This window comes from Muscardinus avellanarius (assembly GCF_963383645.1).
Source record: "Muscardinus avellanarius genome assembly, chromosome: 3".
NCBI classification, from domain to species: domain Eukaryota; kingdom Metazoa; phylum Chordata; class Mammalia; order Rodentia; family Gliridae; genus Muscardinus; species Muscardinus avellanarius.
The window spans coordinates 83683170-83703203 of record NC_137788.1 but is presented as its reverse complement, the minus strand read 5'-3'; the positions used below and the strand labels follow the sequence as shown (position 1 = coordinate 83703203).

The window sequence follows — 20034 nt, the reverse complement described above, 5'->3', positions numbered from 1 at the left end:
TGTGCTCATCTGCAGTGCCTGGTTCTGGATAAGTTTGAAAGCTACGATGATGAAGTTCAGCTCACCCAACGAGCCCTCTCTCTGCTGGAGGAAAACAGGTTCTGGGCTGGAGTGGTATTCCCCGACATGTACCCCTGGACCAGCTCCCTGCCACCCCATGTGAAGTACAAGATCCGGATGGACATAGACGTCGTAGAGAAAACCAATAAGATCAAAGACAGGTGATGTTTCAGGCAGCGCTCACTGGCCTTCTCCAAAGCCCATGAAAATTACATATGGTACAGGATAAGGGATTGAGGCTGGGTTCCGTGTATAAATCAATAAAATTAAGTAAGAGGAAATAAGATATTTTATATGGCTCAAAATAGAGACCTTGGATGAGTGCCATCACGGAGTCATGTTGTAGCTCATTGTCGTCACTGAGATTTACACCGTGACCTAGAAGGGAGAACTGGATAGGAAATGTTTGGGAACATTTAGGAGAAAGGTTTCAAGAGAGTGTGTTCTGGGTCACCCTGAGCTTGTGAAGAGGGTGAGCTGGCCATTCCCGTTCACATCCTATGTCCCTCCCTCCCGTGTCTTCTCAGGTACTGGGACTCCGGTCCCAGAGCGGATCCTGTGGAGGATCTCCGGTACATCTGGGGAGGCTTTGCCTACCTGCAGGACATGATCGAGCAGGGGATCACAAGGAGTCAGACCCAAGTGGAAGCTCCGATTGGTGTCTATCTCCAGCAGATGCCATACCCCTGCTTCGTGGATGACTCGTGAGTCTCAGACCCTGACAGGCTAGAAGGTGCTGGGGTGTGCGTGGGTGCTTCTAAGGCTTTGATGTTTCCAGAGAGAACTTCGGGGATTGGGGCCAGACTGGGGGAGTATGCAGCTCTGACTAAAGAGCCTGCTTGTCCCCAGCTCCTGGCGGGTGCAAAGGAGAAAGTGAAGTGGCAAAAAGGGAAGGAGTTGGTGCTGGGGACGCAAAAGGGAAGGGAAAAATTAGAGCTGTGGGAGTGGGGTGGGGGAGGGGACAGGGCTGGTTCAGTTTCCCACTACATAGCACATTTGGTATGTGGCAGGATTCTGATCAGAGTGTTTGCTTGATGATTGCCAAATCAGCAGATTTGGACTCTGCATGGCAAGTAGGTCTGGTTCCTAGGATCCCTGGAATAATGCAGCTCTCTCCCTAATTAACATTCCCATGACGTATGCTTAATGAAAAGGTAGAGGAATGTGTTGGATGAGCTTGGCCTCCTCGCCTGACCACCCCCATCCCAGGCCTGTCCATCTCTACTGTTGCTCAACATGGATTTGGGGGGTGGTAGAGAAAGACAGAGGAGGTAGGATGGTTCATTAACCTTAGCAGATGGGGTCAGAAACACTCCCAGGATAGGAGTAGAGACCAATAGTTAGTTGACTTATGAATTTGACTCCTGGTGGGGAAAAAACAGGGAAGTTCACCATTGTACATGTGTGTCTGTGGGTTGAGGAAGGAGAAAAACATGCACACCCTGAAGAAAGGAAGAGTAAGTTGCCAGCTGGAAAGACTAAAGCCCAGTAGGGACACAGGAAACCCTCTCTCAGCACTCCAGTCCAATCAGTTCTCTAGCCTCAGCTCTACGGAAGACTAAAGAGATAACAGTGCTATTCTGCAATCAGTCTAGATTTGGACAAGAGGCAGAGATGGAAGTACAGCCAAAGGCAAAAGCTCATGTCCACTTTTAGGATCACAATTGGAGAAGCTGGCAAGGAAGTGGGTGAATGTGGGGAGGAAGTGGGGATTAAGGTCATTCAGTGTGGGAGAGTCCTCTGGTGGCCGGCCCCGGAAGTGCATGCTTTATGAATGTATGCTTCTCTTCCCTAGGGCCATTTTGAACGAAACGCTCCCATCCTGGAATTGGGCTCTTCAAGTGGAAAAACCCCACATCTTTCAATAAATAATAAAATAGTCCCAAGTGTTTCTCCAGTATATACTTTCACAGGGAAAACATATGTAAAGTTCACCATAAAGTAATTCCAGCATATCAAATCTATTCTGATTGCTGGAGTATATATCCAGGGATTTACTGTGTATGGCTGGTGGGATCAGTGACCACTGGACTGCTGATTTATTGACTGATCACTTGCCTCCTGAAAGTGTCACGCTGATTAGTTACCTGTGTGACATGCATAGTATGCTTTATCTACACATTTTACCTATAGACCATTCATCTGGGCCAACCAGAAAGTCACCATCTTGCTCTAAAGAAAAAGTAATGCTCCAAGGCAAATATGGAAATATTTTAAAAATTCCAGACCATTGAATATTCAGTGGAGATTTTCTTTTCTGCCCCTCCATCTGGGCATTGTTCTCAACACGTTCTTTCAGTGAACATTTACTCTCCTTAAGGGGACTATATTATTCTGTACGGGAGACTCTGTTATTCTGCTTCTCTCCTCTTGTTTTAGCTTTATGATCATCTTGAATCGCTGTTTTCCTATCTTCATGGTGCTGGCATGGATCTACTCTGTCTCCATGACCGTAAAGGGCATCGTTTTGGAAAAGGAGTTGAGACTAAAGGAAACTTTGAAAAACCAGGGTGTCTCCAATGCAGTGATCTGGTGTACCTGGTTCCTGGACAGCTTCTTTATCATGTCAATGAGCATCTTCCTTCTGACAGTTTTCATCATGGTAAGCCAGATGAAGATGATCTAGAAATTTTATTTTATTTATTTTTGTGTGTGTGGTACTGGAGATTGAGCCCAGGGGCATTCTACTTCTGGGATATACCACCAGCCCTATTTTATTTTATTTGGAAACAGGGTCTTGCTAAGTTGCTGAGAGCCTCACTAAGTTGCTGAGTCTGGCTTCAAACCCGTGACACTCCTGTCTCAGCCTCCCAGCTACTGGGATTATAAACATGCACCACCATGCTCAACCCCAAATTTTCAAATAGCTTTGTTCCTTCTGCCTTTCCCCTTATACATGAACGTATGCCTGGATTAGCCTTCTGATTATCAAGTTCAGCATGATATCTAGCTTCCCAGCCCTTTCAGCCAAGGTAGAAGACAATTAGAGAGACACGGTCTCCCCTAAGGGGCCACTGTCTCCTAGTATCTTCCCATTTTCAACTTCCTGCCCACAGAGTCAGTCCGCTCAGACTTTCCAGCCCCAATTCCATGACTATCTGGAGAAGCTGCAATCAGCAGAGCCAAGCACAGGGTGATTGTGTGTTCAAAGGGGTCTTCTCTTTCCAAAGACAGAAACCAGTTCAGAGGGTGTTTTCTGGGATTACCATTCCAACAACTGGCAACAGTTGGAATTTGGAGAGCCTTTCTGTGGTATTAGGGGAAGAGACCTGGACTATTATTAATCATCATGATGGCCAGACCATTCATGACCTCACCAAAGGGGGGAGGGGCATAAGAAACATTCTGAGGCCTGTAAAATCCCTAAGATCTCTTTGTTTTAAAGGAAGGAATTTGGAGTTCTCCTTTCCCTGTGATAAGAAGTTTTTATAGCCACAGACAAGAATGCATCAGTGTATTTTCTGCAAACATGCAACTCCCTTAAAAGTTAGACTTAGAAATAAAGCATCTTTTCAGGATGTACTGCTATACTTCATTTTCAGCCCTTCCAAAGCAGAGGTTCTTTGTGCTTGCTGAATGATAAGTACATACGTTTAGTTTTTGATATTCTATTGAATTCAGTTTGGTATAATCTTTATGCTTTATGCTTGCAAGCTTCTGATACAGGCTCATCAGTCTTGTCTGCCTCTTTACCAGCACTGTATTGTGTGTCCTCTCTGCACTAGAAAATAGTCTAGTGACCCACAAACTTGTTGTGTCTCCCATCTCAGCTGGACCACACCTGGTGATTACCTGATCCAAGAATTTTCCATCACATATCCTAACCAACAAACATATACCCATTTAAGCCAAATCCTGCCCTTTCTCTCTGAAGTAAAATATCCTAAGTCTCAGGGATTTTGCATTCTTAGTGTTGCCCTAAGACCTAGTGAGCTGTAGCCTTTGCCCAACCCTGTGCTAGAGTCTTATGGAAACAAATGAGGAAGCAGATATGTCATTCTGCTCAAACAACCTGACCCCACCTGAATGTGGCTTTACATTTGCAAATGGTACCGGAAATGAGGGGAAGGATGCCAGCAACTCCTTCCACCCGCCCTTCAGTTTGCACCTTTCCCTAGTATCAAGACACTTTGTGTCCTCAGAATTAAAGGAGTCCATGTGTAAACATCTGGCTGAATGGCTGTGAGGCTTTGCCTCACTCATTGCTGATAAGTGACACTGAGATCTGCCTTTCTAAGAATGGGCTGTTAGGACTTCAAAGCCTGTAGGACGTGAGGCTAAGAATGTTCACCAAGCGCGTTTTCTAGCACAAAGAGGTTTCTACTTGTGGGAACCAGAACATTGTTCCAGTGATGACGGAAACTGAACCAGAGCTTTCCTTTGAACAACTCCCGCATCTTTCCCTTGTCCCTTCCTCCCCAACTCAATTATGCAGGAAAGAAGCTGGAAGCAGTGACAATGGGGAGGTTCCACGTTATTCAATCTACTAGGAACAAAGAAGAAAAGTGGCCACTGGAGGAAGCCTAATACATTTGAACTTCTCAGCTCATCGTTTAATATAATTGGGCAGCAACTCAGTGAAAGTTATTCCTTTGGCCCTATTTTCTACACAGCCATTGTGAAAGATACTGAGTATTACTAGCAAATTCAATGAAAAGTATTTGTATGATATTCATGGATAGGAAAACCCAACCCACTTCCAGTGATCTGGACTCATTACTGCAATTTTCACCTATGTGAGAGGCCAACCTCAGAATATAACTACAAATGATCTAGTCAGCAGGCCAGGCCCCAGGCCAGCCAGTGTTAACTTGCACACGCGCGCACGCGCAAGCATGTGTGTGTGTGTGTGTGTGTGTGTGTGTGTGTGTGTGTTACTAAGAAATAAATCCAGAGACATTCTACCTATGAGCAACACCCCAGCCCTATTGTATTTTTTATTTTGTAATAAGATCTCTCTAAGTTACTGGGCAATGGCCTCAAACCTGCAATCCTCCTGCCTCAGCCTCCCAAGTACTGGGATTATAGGTGTCTACCACTGCTCCCAGCTTAAAGCTTATTTTGAAAAATAAAGCTTTTTAGCCGGGTGTGGTGGCGCACGCTTGTAATCCCCACGCTTGGGAGGTGAAGACAGGAGGATTGCACTGGTTCGAAGCCAGCCTTGCTGGCTTAGGAGACCCTGTTTCCAAATTTTAAAAAATAGGTCTGGGAGTATAGCCTGGAGGTAGAAAGGTTTCCGGGAACCCCAGGACCACCAAAAAGAAAAAAAAAAGAAAAAAAAGAGCTTAAAGCTCTCCTTTCTCTGTTCTTTTCTACTACCACATCCAGAGAGCTGTTGATGCTCCACCCTCCCTCCATTTGCTCTAGGCAGGTTTCTCCACACTATCTCCTTCCCACCACATATTTGCTTATGTAACCCATAATAATGACTGCTAAAAGATAAACTTAGGCACATTAAAATTTTAAAGAGCTTATTTGAGCAAAGGGTAATTCAGGAGTCAAGTCATGCAGCTCTAGACCACAAACAACTCAGGCTCCAGCGAAGGGGTGGGGAAGCAAGACAAAAAAACTATTGATTGGTTAAGGTCCCTAATTGGAGGTTAATTGACAAGTCGTGATTGGCTAAGTTATTTAGAGCTGGATTTGGTTTGCTTATGTAGGAAGTGGAGCCAGTTACATTTTTTTAACATTACTAATGACCGCTAAGCAGCCTAATGGATTGCTCCTCCCAGGGAAAATGGCATGCATGAGAGTAAAGGAAGTCAGTCTTGTGGAAATGGAGCACTAACTTCAGGCTGGTAAGAGACCCTGCTAAGGCATCACTGCACACGGGGCCCCGTACACAGGCAGAATAACTGACACGCCGTCTTTTGGTTTCAGCACGGAAGAATCCTCCATTACAGCGACCCGCTCATCCTCTTCCTGTTCCTGTTGGCTTTCTCCACGGCCACGATCATGCAGTGCTTCCTGCTCAGCACCTTCTTCTCCAAGGCCAGCCTGGCAGCCGCCTGCAGCGGTGTCATCTACTTCACCCTCTACCTGCCACACATTCTGTGTTTCGCTTGGCAGGATCGACTGACCACAGATCTGAAGAAGGCCGTGGTGAGGGCTCACCCGAGTCTGTCCTTCCTGAGGGTGTGAGCGGCCTGGCCTGCTCTCTGAGGAAGTCCGCTTGCCTTTGGCTCAGGTCATAAGATAAAAAGGTTAATGTGAAGCTCAAAGGTAGAGGGTCAGGAGTGGGAGCAGTCTTCACCCTGAGCCACCTAAGAGCTGCTCTTCCCAAACCCACTTGACTAGTCAGCCCTGGGAATCCACTGAAGGGCCAGTTTGGCTCATGGCCCCCTTTGTTTCCCCATTAGAGAAGAACCAGCCATATAATTTCACTCACCCTTCTTTCTTTTCTGTTTAAGATGAATCTGTCAGAAGGAAACTTGCCCCTTTACTATCCAGATATTTCCTTTAATCAAAAGGGCTTATTTATTTATTTATTTGCGGTACTGGGGGTGGAACCCAGGGGCATTCTACCTCTAAGCGACACCCCCAGCCCTATTTTTATTCTTTATTTTGAAACAAGGTCTCACTAAGTTGTAGTGGGCCTCACTAAGTAGCTGAGGTTGGCCAAACCTGTGATCCTCCTGTCTCAGCCTCCCATGTACTGGGATTACAAGCGTGTGCCACCATGCCTGGCTTCTAAAGGATTTTCTCCCGCTCCAAAAAAAAAACTTGGAGCAGAGTAGTTCTCCAAGTGCCTTTAACATGCTCCCTAATGCATGCATGAGGGCTGCAGAAACAAGCCCACTGAGCCACAGCTCTGCCTGGAGAGGACTCAGGAGGTGACAGGATCTCCTGAGAGATCTCGCAGTGCAAGATTCCCAAACTCACATTGGTATTTTCTCTAATCATTTTTAAATGGGCCATTTCTACCCTCTCATTATCCCAAGCTACTGGGCCTCAGCCTAGAAGGTTTCCTCGTCCTCCAGAATCTCCCCTTCCTGTGCCCTGGAGTCAGAAAGGACCACTGCTGCTGCTCTTGGCAGAGGAACTTGTTCTCAGGACTCACACTTCCTTGGCTTCAGAGCTGCCAGGGCATCTGCCTTTTATTTCCCATGTTAAATAAGAAGTTAATTGCTGCCACTTATAGCTCTTGATTTCCTAAGATGATCCTTATGTCTGAGGCTGTGGGCACAGCAGGGATACTTTGGTAACCAGTAAGTAGTAAGGAGGTGCTTTGTGGCTACAGTCAGCTACACAGGCCCGGAAATTGCATGGAGGAAAACTGAGCTGAAGTTTTTTTTCTTTTCCTTTCTCCTTTCTTCCTTTCTCTTTCCTTCTTTTTCTTTTTCTTTTCTTTTTTAACTAGGATTGAACCTAGGATTTCAGGCATATGCCACTGTGGTTGGCTGGAATGAGATATTTTTTTAAGTGGTTTTTGTGAACATATAGCTAGAGATTTCCTTACTTTTTTGCAGTGACACCCTGAACTCTACCCAGGGTCTTTTAAACTTTAGGGAGAGCTCGAGCAAAGGGCATACGAGTGGCAAATCCCTCTGCACAGGCTCCTGTCCTCTCTGCCCTGTCAGAGGCCACCCATGGGACCTTAGCTGGAGAGCTTCCTTCTGTACTTCACCCATTCAGTTGAATTGTCATCTGCACAGAGAACCTATGAAAACGGGTGGAGATGGGAAAGGTGGAAGTGCGTGTAATCTGGCTTTTCTCACTTTTCTGAGAACATGCCCTGCCCAGCATCCCCTCCGCTTGCCTCGTGAACTGACGCTTCATGCACCCTTCCAGTGGGATTCTCACCAAGTTAGGTGTTGTACCTACAATTGTGTGATCTTCCAAAAGAGGGAGGAAAGGGGGAAAGGGTGGAAAAGGACGACACACGGCCCTTTGGTTCTTTGATGGTATGCTGCGTGCCATTTCTTCGTCTTCCCCATTACACTACAACTCAACTATGTTCTGTTGAACACGGGAGAAGTGGCCTAGCAGGTAGCAAGTGTCTCTGAGAGGTATTTCCAAAAGTCTCTTCCTGTGGGAAAGCCACCTTCTCCTCCTCCCTGACTGGCCTTCCAATTGGACACAGCCTGGGCCCTCTTTTGTCCTTCCTTCCTGCCTTGTGGGTGTCGGGGGGCCCTTGGGCTGGGTAAGAGGCCCTCTGCATGATCTTGCTGCCATTTGCTCGTCTGCAGAGCCTGCTGTCTCAGGTGGCATTTGGGTTTGGCACTGAGTACCTGGTTCGCTTTGAAGAGCAAGGCCTGGGCCTGCAATGGAACAACATCGGGAACAGTCCCATGGAAGGGGACGAGTTTAGTTTCCTGCTGTCCATGAAGATGATGCTCCTTGATGCTGCTCTGTATGGCCTGCTCGCCTGGTACCTTGACCAGGTGTTTCCAGGTAAGCATCTCCCTCCCTGGGGTAAAGGTGACTGTGATATTCCAATCCTCTGATGCCCCCACATATGTGGTTTGAATTTCATCTCTTCTGAGATCTTTGAATTTGGGCTCTTGGAACCAGCATTTGAAATTTAAATTTAGAAGTCAAAGATCTACCAGCAAATTCTGTTGTCTCTCTTTTAGAAAGATCTAGGATCTGCTCCCCTGTCATCCCTTTCCCAGTCTGAGCCTCCTCCTTCTACCATTACCTCCTACCACTGTGCTCTCTGCAATGTGTTTGGCAGTTTTTCAGACTCTAAGTAAGATGTGTCAGTTCTCTCTGTTCAAATCCCTCCAGTGACTTTTCACTCATTTGAGAGGAAAACCCAAGTTTCCGACCTTGGCCTATCAGCCGCTTCATTATCCTTCATTATTGGCTCCAGCTGTCTTCCTTATCGACTGTCCTCTTCTCCCTCCTGTTCTCTGCTCCAGCCATGGCTCCCTCTGGAATGTTTCCCACTCTGAGCACACTTTCTCTGCAGGACCCACACCTATCTTCACTGCTAAGAGCTTTTGTCCCCCTCCCCAGCCCTCATAGCTGCAGGCCTTCCTCCTGGTTTTGTTCATATCTGTGTTCCAGTGTCACCTTATCACAGGGATCTTTCCAAACTAAAGATATTTATCTTTATATAAACATCATTCCTTCAGTCCCTTCATCCCCTAACCCTATTTTATTTTTGGAAACACTCATCATCACCTGACATCATAGATTTTTATGAATTTATCGACTCTCTAGCCTTAGAAGCTGGGCCCACGAGAACAGAAACATGGTCTGTGTTGTTCACTGTCACAGTTCCAGGGCTCAGAATAGTACCTGATGTTTGAAGGACACTGAATAAACATCTAATTAATCTGCTGTGTGGAAAAATCAACTCCTGAATCACATTTGGTTATTTGCACAGTTTTGTATTTCCTCTGTAGAAAATCAGATTTTTCTTTAAGTTAGCATTTCCTGCAGCTGGAGAAGTCCTGTCTTTATCTGAGTGGCCTCCACGTCAACTGACAGCTTCCTTGTGTTGTGGCAGCTGTGTCTGTTTCTTGATGCTGTAACCAGGGGAGAGAGTGAGCAGGACCCAGTCTCTGGGGAAGGACAAACTCCTGGCTTTCAGATCATCTCAGAGTAGCCTTTGTAGGCAGAAGTGAATGGGAAGCCACTCTACATAAGAGACAGATGGCTGGACAGGGCCCAGAGGCCTGGGTTTGGATCCTAGCTGCACAGGTCAATTAGTTTCCTAGGACTGTGTTCTAGTCAGCATTCTTAATGCTGTGGCCCAAACACCTAACACACAAAACTTAGAGGAAGACTGAAATATTTGCTCACGGTTCTTGGAGATTTCAGTCCAAACTGGACAAGCTTCCACCTAGGAGCTGGGGTTACAGGTCCTCAGGGCATCATGGCAGGGAGCAGAGAGAAAGGGAGAGAGATTGTGTCAGCTCAGGGGAGAGAGAAGAGCAGGAAGTGACAGCAGACAACCCAGGAAGACACTTCCCCAGCTACACCCCCAGGGCCCTCTCTAAGCAACCAAAGCCCACCTTTAACATGGCTGCTCTAGCTGCCACATGAGGTTTGGGGGACATTTTAAATCCAAACTATAACAGTCTGCTATAACAAAGTACTATAAATGGGAGGCGTAAAACAATAGAAATTAATCGATCACTGGCCTGCCTCCTACAAGTCTAAATTCAAAGTAAGATCAAGCTCCCTCTGAAACCTATAAGTGAAGGACCCTTTCTTCCCTCAGGCTAGCTTTTAGAGGTTTTCCAGTAATCTGACATTCCTTGGTTTGTGGATGCATCCTTCCAGCCCTCCATCTTACATGGTATTTTCCCTGTGTCTGTCTGTCTTGACCTGGCTTTCTTCTTAGGGGACACCTACCATTTTGGATGGGGGGTTCACCTTACTCCATTGTGACCTCACCCAATTTATCTAAACACATCTATAATGACCCTATTTCCAAGTGAGGCTGCACTCTGAGATACCTGAGGTTAGGATTCTACTGTCTTTTTTTTCTGATGCTGCTCTGAACCAAAAACGTGTGTGTTTTTTAGACACCAACCAATTTTCGGACAAACCATTCAGTCCAACCCCCACAGTATCCAGAATTAGTGTAGATGCAGACGCCAGCTGCAAAGGCGGTCCCAGGCTGCCCACCCTTTTGCCACAGTGCTCTAATTTCAAGGGCAGTTTTATAGTAATAGATACAACTCAGGATCCACCCAGTGGAAGAGATGCACAGGGCAAGGGGGAGGGTCTTCTATGCTTTCTGGGCCCACCACTCTCCCAACACCAAACCTGTTCACCACCCCGGAAAGTCTCCAAGTCCTGTTCAAAGGCTTTTATAGCACAGTCTCCAGAGCCCCTCCTCCCCAGAGGTTGGAGATTGGGGCTAAAAGTTCCTTTCTTAAGTGTTTGGTCTTTCTGATGACCAGTTCCCTTCGTGCACTAACCAGAGTCACCTTGTACAAAAATTGGAAATAAGACCAACTACATTTTGTATAGTATCACCAACCCCAACATATCTTTTTGGAGAAGGACACAATTCAAGCCATGGCAGGCAACTGAGCAAGGCACTTGAACTTGTTCAGCCCATTTCTTGTATCTCCCTGTACCACTGGTAAGAGATTTAATAAGTGAAAATTCATTGGATCAAAAGGGAAATTTGTGCACAATTCAAGGGCTTAACTTTAGCCACGCTAAAGCTTTGATTTGGCCAATGCTATTTACTGAGCGGCGCCTCTGTGTGAGGCTGAACAGGATCAAATTCGGGGAATCAGATGTGGAAGAGACAGATCCAGACCCGCCCTGAGGAACTTAGAGTCCAGTGGCAGCAGAAGCCAGGACATGTGACAACTATTAAGAAAATAAGGATGGTGTTTTTACAAAAGTCAACATTTTACAGGGAGCAAAAGTTACAAAGAGAATTCGACTTAAAAATTGGGAGTCTTTTTCTTGAACCGCAGCTGAATTCATTAGAATTGACATAACACTAGAGCCAGAGTGCCTGTGTTGGAATTCCTGCATTTCTGCTCAATTGCCTGTGACCTGAGGGCAGATGGCTCAAAGTCAGTGTGGCTCAGTTTCTATATCCACAAGAATTATATCCCTACCTATCTCCCAGGGTTGTTTTGAGGACTGAATTATTTAACACATAGAAAATGCCTGACACAGAGTATTCAACAAATGTTAGCAATTTTCATCATTATTGTTATCTGATAGCTGCTGAAAAGGAACATGATTTAATTTTTCCAGAAAATGTTTTCTTGGAAAACTGATATCAACCATGATCATCAGTATTAGCATTGCCAGTAACACCCAAAACACATGACCTTTTGGATTAAAATATGTTGGTAGGAGTAGTTTATCTGGTAGCTTATAGATAGCTATATAATGGCTTAGAAACTATAAGTATTTATAGTTATAATTTGAGGTTTAGATAAATTCTAGATCTTACAGAACTGTGGTACAATGGGTTAGGGAGACTACTTAGGCTTTTTCTCTTTACTTGCCTTTCTATTTTTAGGGGACTATGGAACCCCACTTCCTTGGTACTTCTTGCTACAAGAGTCATATTGGCTTGGCGGAGAAGGTGAGTTATTTAAAAATTAAAACAACAACAAAAAATCTTAATGGTTGAAACTAGCTCCTGGGGCTATGTGCAGGATGTGTGCAGGTTGTCAAGGGTATCATCCCCGAGAAGCCAGCTGCCTGGGCTCTGCACTTGTGCCACACAGCATCACAGCCCCTGGCAGCCCACCCTATGAGTCACCTAGCCAGAGAACTGATGAAGAGATTGTTCCTGCTGATTAAATGTCCTGTTAAAAGAAGGCCAAGACCGGTGGGTATACCTGTAATCCCAGGACTTGAGAGGCTGAGACAGGAGAATCGCAGGCTTGAGATCAGCTTCAGCACTTTAGTGAGATTCTCAGCAAACTAGCAGGATGCTGTTTCAAAATAAAAAAAGAAATAGGCCTGGGATGTAGCTCAGAGGTAGAATGCCCCTGTTCAATCCCCAGTATTACCATAAAAAAGAAAAGAAAAAAGAGGAAGGAAGAAAGGAAGGGAGGGAGAGAGGGAGGGAGGGAGGAAGGAAGGAAAGGAAGATGAAGAAGAAAGAAAAAAGAAAGAAGAAGAAGGTCACCACATTCCAGGGTTCAAATGACTTTTCCAACTTTTCAGCTTAAAGCAGAGATCCAGGGAAATGTGAAGGATTCTTTGCATTTGTTTTCTGCTACCTTTCTTCAGTGTTTTTATTTCTCTCTGCACTTTCAAAATATAAATTAAGCCGAGCGTGGTGGCGCACGCTTGTAATCCCAGCACTTGGGAGGCTGAGACAGGAGGATCACACAGGTTCGAAGCCAGCCTCAGCTACTTAGTGAGGCTCTCAGCAACTTAGTGAGACCCTGTTTCAAATAAAATATAAAATGGGCCTGGGAGTATAGCCCAGAGGTAGAAAGCCTCTGGGTTCCACTCCCAGTACCACCAAAAAATAAAAAATAAAATATAAATAAATAAATAAATAAATAAGTAAATTGCTTCTGGGCATGGTGGCGCACGCTTGTAGTCCCCGCACTTGGGATCCTGAGACAGGAGGATCACACAGGTTCAAGGCCAGCCTCAGCTACTTAGTGAGGCTCTCAGCAATTTAGTGAGACCCTGTTTCCAAATAAAATATAAAATAGGTCTGGGAGTATAGCCCAGAGGTAGAAAAGCCCCTGAGTTCCACCCTTAGTACCACCACCAAAAATAAATAAATAAATAAATAAATAAATAAATAAATAAATAAATTGCAGCCAGTGCTGTGGTGAACAGCTGGAACTTAATCTCCTGAGGAGGCCCAGATAGGAGAATTAAAAGCCACTTAGGGAGACCCCTGTCTCAAAATAAAATTTAAAAGGTTTGAGGATGTAGTTCAGTTGTAGAATACTTGTCCAGCATATATGAGGCCCTGGGTTTAATTCCCAGTATTAAATTTTTAAAAAGGGAAGTCACTTTTATTCCTGCTGACAGAAGCCAAATACTTTTCATCTGTCTCACAGGCTAGACTGAATTAAACCCCTAACACTGTCTTAAAAACAAACAAACAAACAAACAAAACTGTCAGGCGTGGTGGTGCATGCTTATAATCCCAGTACTTGGAAGGCTGAGACAGGAGGATCACGCAGATTTGAAGCCAGCCTCGGCTACTTAGTGAGGCTCTCAGCAACTTAGTGAGAACTTGTTCCCAAATAAAACATAAAATAGGTAGAAACCCCTGGGTTCCATCCCAGCACCATTAAAAAAAAAAAAAAAAAAAAAACCAGAAAACCCCCACTGAGTTTCTTCATCTTGCCCCCTTCTTTCACAAATGAAGAAATGGAGCCCAGTAGACATCAGTCTCTTGCATAAATCCCACTCACCACTATAGACAAAACCTGGAACTTGATCCGTTTCCTGATGGGAGCTCACTGTAACGACTGCGGTATTTAGAATGCTAGTTCCCCGTGCTATTTCATTGTGTGTTCACGCACTGAGAAACCTAGTAACATGACCATGGGAGTTTGGGGACTGCACTGACAGATCCAGGAGGCAGAGATGGAAGTATTGGAAGTGGCACACCCCCGATTCCAGACTGTGCCAGCCGCTCACCCCACATCTTGCCATCCACAGAGGGCTGGGGCACCCAGCACCGAGCACCACGCGCACCCTAAGGAGCTTGGGGGCCATGGCTTCCTCCTGCCCCTGCTTCCTCTCCAGTGACTGGCCCTTCTGCTCCCCTTCCCCTTCCAGGATATCCTGACATCCTTTTAGACCAAATGCCAAATTCACAAAAAAAAGTCACTGTGTGCATGTGTTTGGGGGGATATATATACTTCAAAACTTGTCTAGCTCTGAACCCTCACCTGGTACTAATCCCAAGATACTTTTTTTTTGGGGGGGGGGTACTGGGAATTAGATCCAGAGGCAATCTACCTCCAGTGTACACGATTTACTCCCCAGCTCATTTTATTTTTCACTTGAAACAGGATCTCACTAAGTTGCAGAGGGTCTCATGAAATTACACAGGCTGAACCTGCGATCTTTTTGTTTCAGCCTCCCAACTACTCGGAGTACAGGTGTGCTCCACCATACCCAGCATAATCCCCAAATACTTGAATGCCCAGATAGGTGGGTTTCTTAGGAGAGCTGTTTCTCAAGCTAATTTAACTGATTGCCCACCATATCGCCTTGAATGGGCTTTTACCCAAAGGTTCACCACGGCTTTGATGCTTTTTGGATTGGAGTGAAAAGTGACCCATGGTGGGCTTAGAAAACCGATTCCAAATCAATCTTGGGTTTGTTTGTTTGTTTGTTTGTTTGTTTGTTTGTTTGAATCATACTTTCTAACACAGTGGGTCCCTCCTAGCACATTAAGATGATTCAGCAAGGCCTGGGGGTAACTCAGTGGTAGAGCCCTTGCTTAGAATGATTGAAGTCCTGAGTTCACTCCCCAGCACCACAGAAAAAGAAATAACAAGAGAATTAGATGAAACTCTAATTCTGAAATTCCAATTGCAAAACTGCCCCTGGGCTTGGCAAAGATTGCACAATCAGGATTGAGCACTTCACAGCTGGGCAGTGGGTCCCAGTAGGAGGCAGGTGGGGGGCTGGTCTCAGGGGAAGCTGGCTTGGCTTTCAAGGGTGCTTCTCCCCACCTTTCTGGCCTCTGCTGATCTCAACTCTCGTTGGTTGGTGCAGGTTGTTCAACCAGAGAAGAAAGGGCCCTGGAAAAGACTGAGCCCCTGACAGAGGAAATGGAGGACCCGGAACACCCAGGAGAAATGAACGGTAAAACCCCAATAAAGAGCAGAACGAGGTACAGAACCCACCCCTCCCCCAGGAAAGGGCCAGAGCAAAGCAGCCCATGAGGGCACGACGAAGCCAAGGAAGCTGCCTCCTTCTGCCAACCAGAAGGAACCCAGGGGCAGCTGGTGTATGGAGAATGCATGGTCCGACCTAGACATTAACGCATATTTCCTGGAGAAAGCAAATCCCAAGTATGTCGTGTATTTGTGTCCTTGTTAAGCAAATCCCAAGTGGGTTGCACGAATGTGCTGACTTCCGAGGATTTACCAAGAACAATGACTTGGGTCACTGGGACTCTAAGCGGATATGAGCTATAAGGAAAGACAAAAATAAATGCTTCTGTGTGTAAGGGGAAGGAGTCTAGCGGAGCTGACTTCTCTGCACTCGTGGTTGACAAATCTAGAAGCCCATTCATTCAAACCATCAAAAGCCTTTCCTGACAGTGGAAGTTACCTAATCGTGCCGCCCCAATGGACCAGGTTCACAAGCCTGTGTCCCAGGCTTTTGCAGCTACATCTTTCCTTCCCAAGGGTTTTCAGCCCCTAAGGAGTATGCACTTGTGCTGCTAATGTGCTAGGTTTGGAGAGGTGCTTTTGTCTCTGACTTTGCCTGACCTTACACAGAAGGATCCAGCTTCCTCCCACCCCCGCCCAGGTACCATTTAACAAAGCTGAAGTCAGAGCCTAGAGCTCCTTACAGGCTGGCTTGCAGGGGCTGGGCTTCTAGAAGCCCTTGTCCTAAAGTGGTACAACAGGCCTCAGTTGGGGACTGGGGAGACTAGTTCCATCTTAGTTACAGATAAGACCAGGAGAAACAGATACAGGAAGCAATGGAAGTTGTTTTGTTTTTCTTTTTCTTTTTCTTTTTCTTTTTCCTCTCTTTCTTTTGCAGAGGTGCAAATGTTTAGAACCATAATATTCAGACAGCAATTAAACTGTGCTATTTAGAGTGAACTGAAGAAGAGAGAGACTGGGGGTGAGGGAGAGGTAGAGAGCATAATGAGGGTTTGTGCTGAAGGGAAGAAAGGGGTAGGAAAGAAATGAGGGACAGGGATGAGGAGGAGTGAGCTGTTCCGGAGGTCTGAGGAGTGGGAAGTCAGCCAAAGTCAGAGTTGACTCAAAGATGGAAGCCAGGGTTGGCAAGGAGGATGGGGTTCCAGGAATGGATGTGGGGGAGTCTGAAGGAAAATATTGTTTGAGGAAGAATACAAGGAGCCTGAGCTGCTACAAGAAATCCACTTGGAATCCTACAGACTGTTAGAAACCAGGACCTGGGACCAAAGATGGAACTTGGGGCTGTGTGCATAAGCAGTTGTGCTCTATGATGAGCAACTCTGCCGCATGAACCCTGTGACCCTGATGCGACGCCGTGTCTGTGTCTGAAATGAGCCCAGTGATATCTACCTGTGGGACTGTTCCAAGTGTGAAATGAGGAAATGCATGGAATGCAGTTGGGACGGTACTGGCACATAGTCAGTGCTAAGTAAATGTTCAGTACTATTATTACCATCGCTATTCTAGCCTTCCTTACAAATTCATAGCTGAAGCCCTGGGGAGGGGGGGGGTAACACTGGAGGCAAAAACAATGGCGTGTGTACATTAAAGCGCTGTATTTATATCATGCTGTTTCTTTTCCTCAGACTCCTTCTTTGAGAGGGAGCTTCCAGGGTTGGTTCCCGGGGTGTGTGTGAAGAATCTGGTAAAGGTTTATGAAGCCGGCGCCCGGCCGGCTGTGGACCGTCTTAACATTACCTTCTACGAGAGCCAGATCACCGCATTCTTGGGTCACAACGGAGCAGGGAAAACCACCACCCTGTGAGTCTTTTGGCAAAGAGGATGGCTCACCATGCCGTCTTGCCATCGCGCTAACTCTTTCTCACTGGATCCTAGTGATAAAACTCTCTAGTTGTGATTCCCAAGAACTTATGAAGCATCCTGTGGTTTTCAGTGCCCACTCATATATTTTAATGCTTGACTTCACAAGAAACAAGAGGAAGGTGGAGTAAATTATTGTCCCCTTTGTGTGCCCCGGAACTGACATTCTCAGAGTGTAAGTGGCCTTCCTGAAGCCACTGACTTTAATAGCTCACTGGGCACATGAGCCAGGTCTTCCCACCACAAACGGCCTCTTGTTTCTAATAACCCTTCCCCCATTCCCAACCATTTCTGCATCACTCCCATCCATGGTGAGAGCCATGGCCATCACCCCGTGCCTAGGGTCTGCACAGCACTGCTGGTTTTCAAAGAGCATTCCTTTCCCTGCCAATTATCAAGTAGCTTTCAACATCAGCACAGGGTGCCGGGTGAAAGTTGGCCACGCTTCTGGAGAAAGTACAGAAGAGGCAGTCATTATGTGAGCCCGTGGGGTAAGCCTGGCATCTGAAGGCCAAGTGCAGGAAAGATGCAGGGCCTGTGTGGGCCTCTCTGCTGGAGGGAGGGGCTCCCCACACTTCTCTAAGGGGCCTGAGCACCATCTGCCAAAGAGAACGTGGCTGCCGAGGTTTCCCATGCAGGCCTCTCGGGGACAACAACTCTTATGACGCAGTCTCCAAGTCCTTGGCTTCTCTGGAGCCCCAGGAAGGAACAGCAGTGTACACCCTGCGTCGGAATGTGCTCTTGGGCGGTTCAGTGTGAATGGAATGTGGACCGGTGCCATAGCATTTGGGTCTGTTTCCCTCTAGTGGCTGATTGACAGAGATTTCAGCTTCAGTGTACCAGTTCAGAGAGCCTGCGATTTTATCAGCACTCAGGGACAGAGCTGGGTGTGGTGGCACTGCATCCATCTGATCTCTCTCCTTGTTAACTAATATGGTCTGAGAGCTGGAAGCTCCATCCAGGACCCCAGGGCTTCTCACAGGCAAACACATGACTTCATCGACTGCAGAAAATGCAGCTTCCCCTGGGGTTGAAACACAATGCTTCGTAATAATGGTAATAGTGTTTTTGAGTTTTACTTTACTCTGGGGTTTTTCTAAGTGCATTACATATACTGACTGTAATCCATTCAACCGCCCAAGCAGGTGGAAGCCATTAGTTCCATAAGTACAGCATTGCTATTGGGCTTTCTGTGGTTTGGATCCAAACATTATATCATTGGTTGGTAATTCCATACCTGGCTCCAATCAGTCATTGGTCAGCAGATGCATGCTGAATGCCTGTGTGTACTCGGGCTCCTCAGCAGCATCGAGGCCTTACCTGGGCTTTGGAATGCTGACACCTGACTTTTCAGTGTCTGTCTTTTCAGTGTCTTTTAAAGCTCACCCGGCAGACAGGCAGCAAGCCATGCACTGAACACCTTATATGGAGTCCCTCTAGCCCCAGGTGCTATGTGGCGGAGTTGGGGGGCCTGTAGCTACAGGTCGCTGTTCTGAGACTGGGACTCCCATGGCCCACTGGTGCTTGCCGGGGAGTCCTGAGCAATCAATAGAAGCAGAGAACCCATCTGCCTTCCTTCTCTGCTTCTCTGCATTAGGCCCTTGGTGCACACACTGGTGCTAATACCTGTATGGTTGGACAAGGGTGTGGGTGAACGAGGGTGTGGGTTTGATTCAGAGCCACAGGCAGAAATCACTGTGGATGTTCTCACCCTGGTGTGGGGCTGCCCTCCTGACACAAGTTCCTAGTGGCTATCTCCTCTGCCATATTTCTGTGTTCTGCAGGTCCATCCTGACAGGCCTACTGCCTCCAACAGCAGGAACTGTGCTCATCGGGGGAAAGGACATTGAAACCAGCCTGGATGTGATCCGGCAGAGCCTCGGCATGTGTCCACAGCACAACATCCTGTTCCATCAGTAAGCCACACAGAAAGCGCGGTGCCTCCCCTCTCCCATCCCCAGCTCGGTGTCCTCTAGAGCCCCTCAGGCTGCCTGGCCTGGGCACAGAGGAGAGGCTCCTTCCTGGTGTCCCCCATGGTCCAGGTCCTTGTCCAATGTGCAGTAAAAATTGTTCCCCTGGATGTGGGACTTTACCTCTCTAGTGCTCAGAGCTGAGGGACCCCAACCCCAGGGAGAGTGACACTTTCTTCTCTCTGACTCCTGGGCCCCATGATCCCCACACTCAGCCCTGAAACACTTCCTGTCAGGCACCAAAGAGAGAGGAGAGCCATGCTTCCTTTTTCTCTTTTAAGCCATAGCATGAAGGGTTGACTTTTCAATTTTTTTTTATCCAATTAAAATATTTTTACTCTTACCTAAGTCTATATATAGTCATTGTGGAAGGAAGAAAAGATAGCTAAATGAAAAGAAGAAAATAAAAGTCACCATCCAGAGATGTTAACCATTGTTAATAATACCTTAGTATATAATTTTTAAAACTTTCTCCTAAGCATGTATAGCTATATGCATACACTTTAAAATTATAAAGGAGCCAGGTGTTGTGGCACATGCTTGTCATCCTAATACCTGGGAGGCTGAGACAGGAGTATTGCAGTTTTTAGACAGCCTCAGTTACTTAGTTAGGTCCTTTGCAACTCAGTGAGACCCTGTTTCAAAATAAAGAATAAAAAATAGGATTGGGGGTGTGTAGCTCAGATGTAGAATGCCTGGGGTTCCAAATCCGGTACCGCAAAATTTTTTTTTAATATATATATAAGAATAAAATTATCCATTCAGTTTTATAACCTGATTTTTAAAAAATGAGATTGCTTTTTTTAAATTCCAGGTATCACGAATGTCTTTTCATGTCATTACATATTCATTTATAAAATAATTTTAATGTTTAC

The 20034-nt window shown here is 46.2% G+C and overlaps 1 protein-coding gene across 1 annotated transcript in view; it reads left to right on the top strand.

Moving 5' to 3' along the window:
- ABCA4 (ATP binding cassette subfamily A member 4) overlaps window positions 1-20034 on the top strand; it is a gene marked incomplete at both ends in the record, with an annotated part of 144856 nt that overhangs the window by 67277 nt on the left and 57545 nt on the right. Inside the window, 9 exons of the mRNA XM_080691475.1 lie at window positions 16-221; window positions 588-764; window positions 2440-2662; window positions 5941-6162; window positions 8250-8454; window positions 12014-12079; window positions 15208-15297; window positions 16955-17129; window positions 18974-19105. Coding sequence (XP_080547601.1) covers window positions 16-221; window positions 588-764; window positions 2440-2662; window positions 5941-6162; window positions 8250-8454; window positions 12014-12079; window positions 15208-15297; window positions 16955-17129; window positions 18974-19105 — 1496 coding nt within the window. The remainder of the gene's footprint in view (window positions 1-15; window positions 222-587; window positions 765-2439; window positions 2663-5940; window positions 6163-8249; window positions 8455-12013; window positions 12080-15207; window positions 15298-16954; window positions 17130-18973; window positions 19106-20034) is intronic.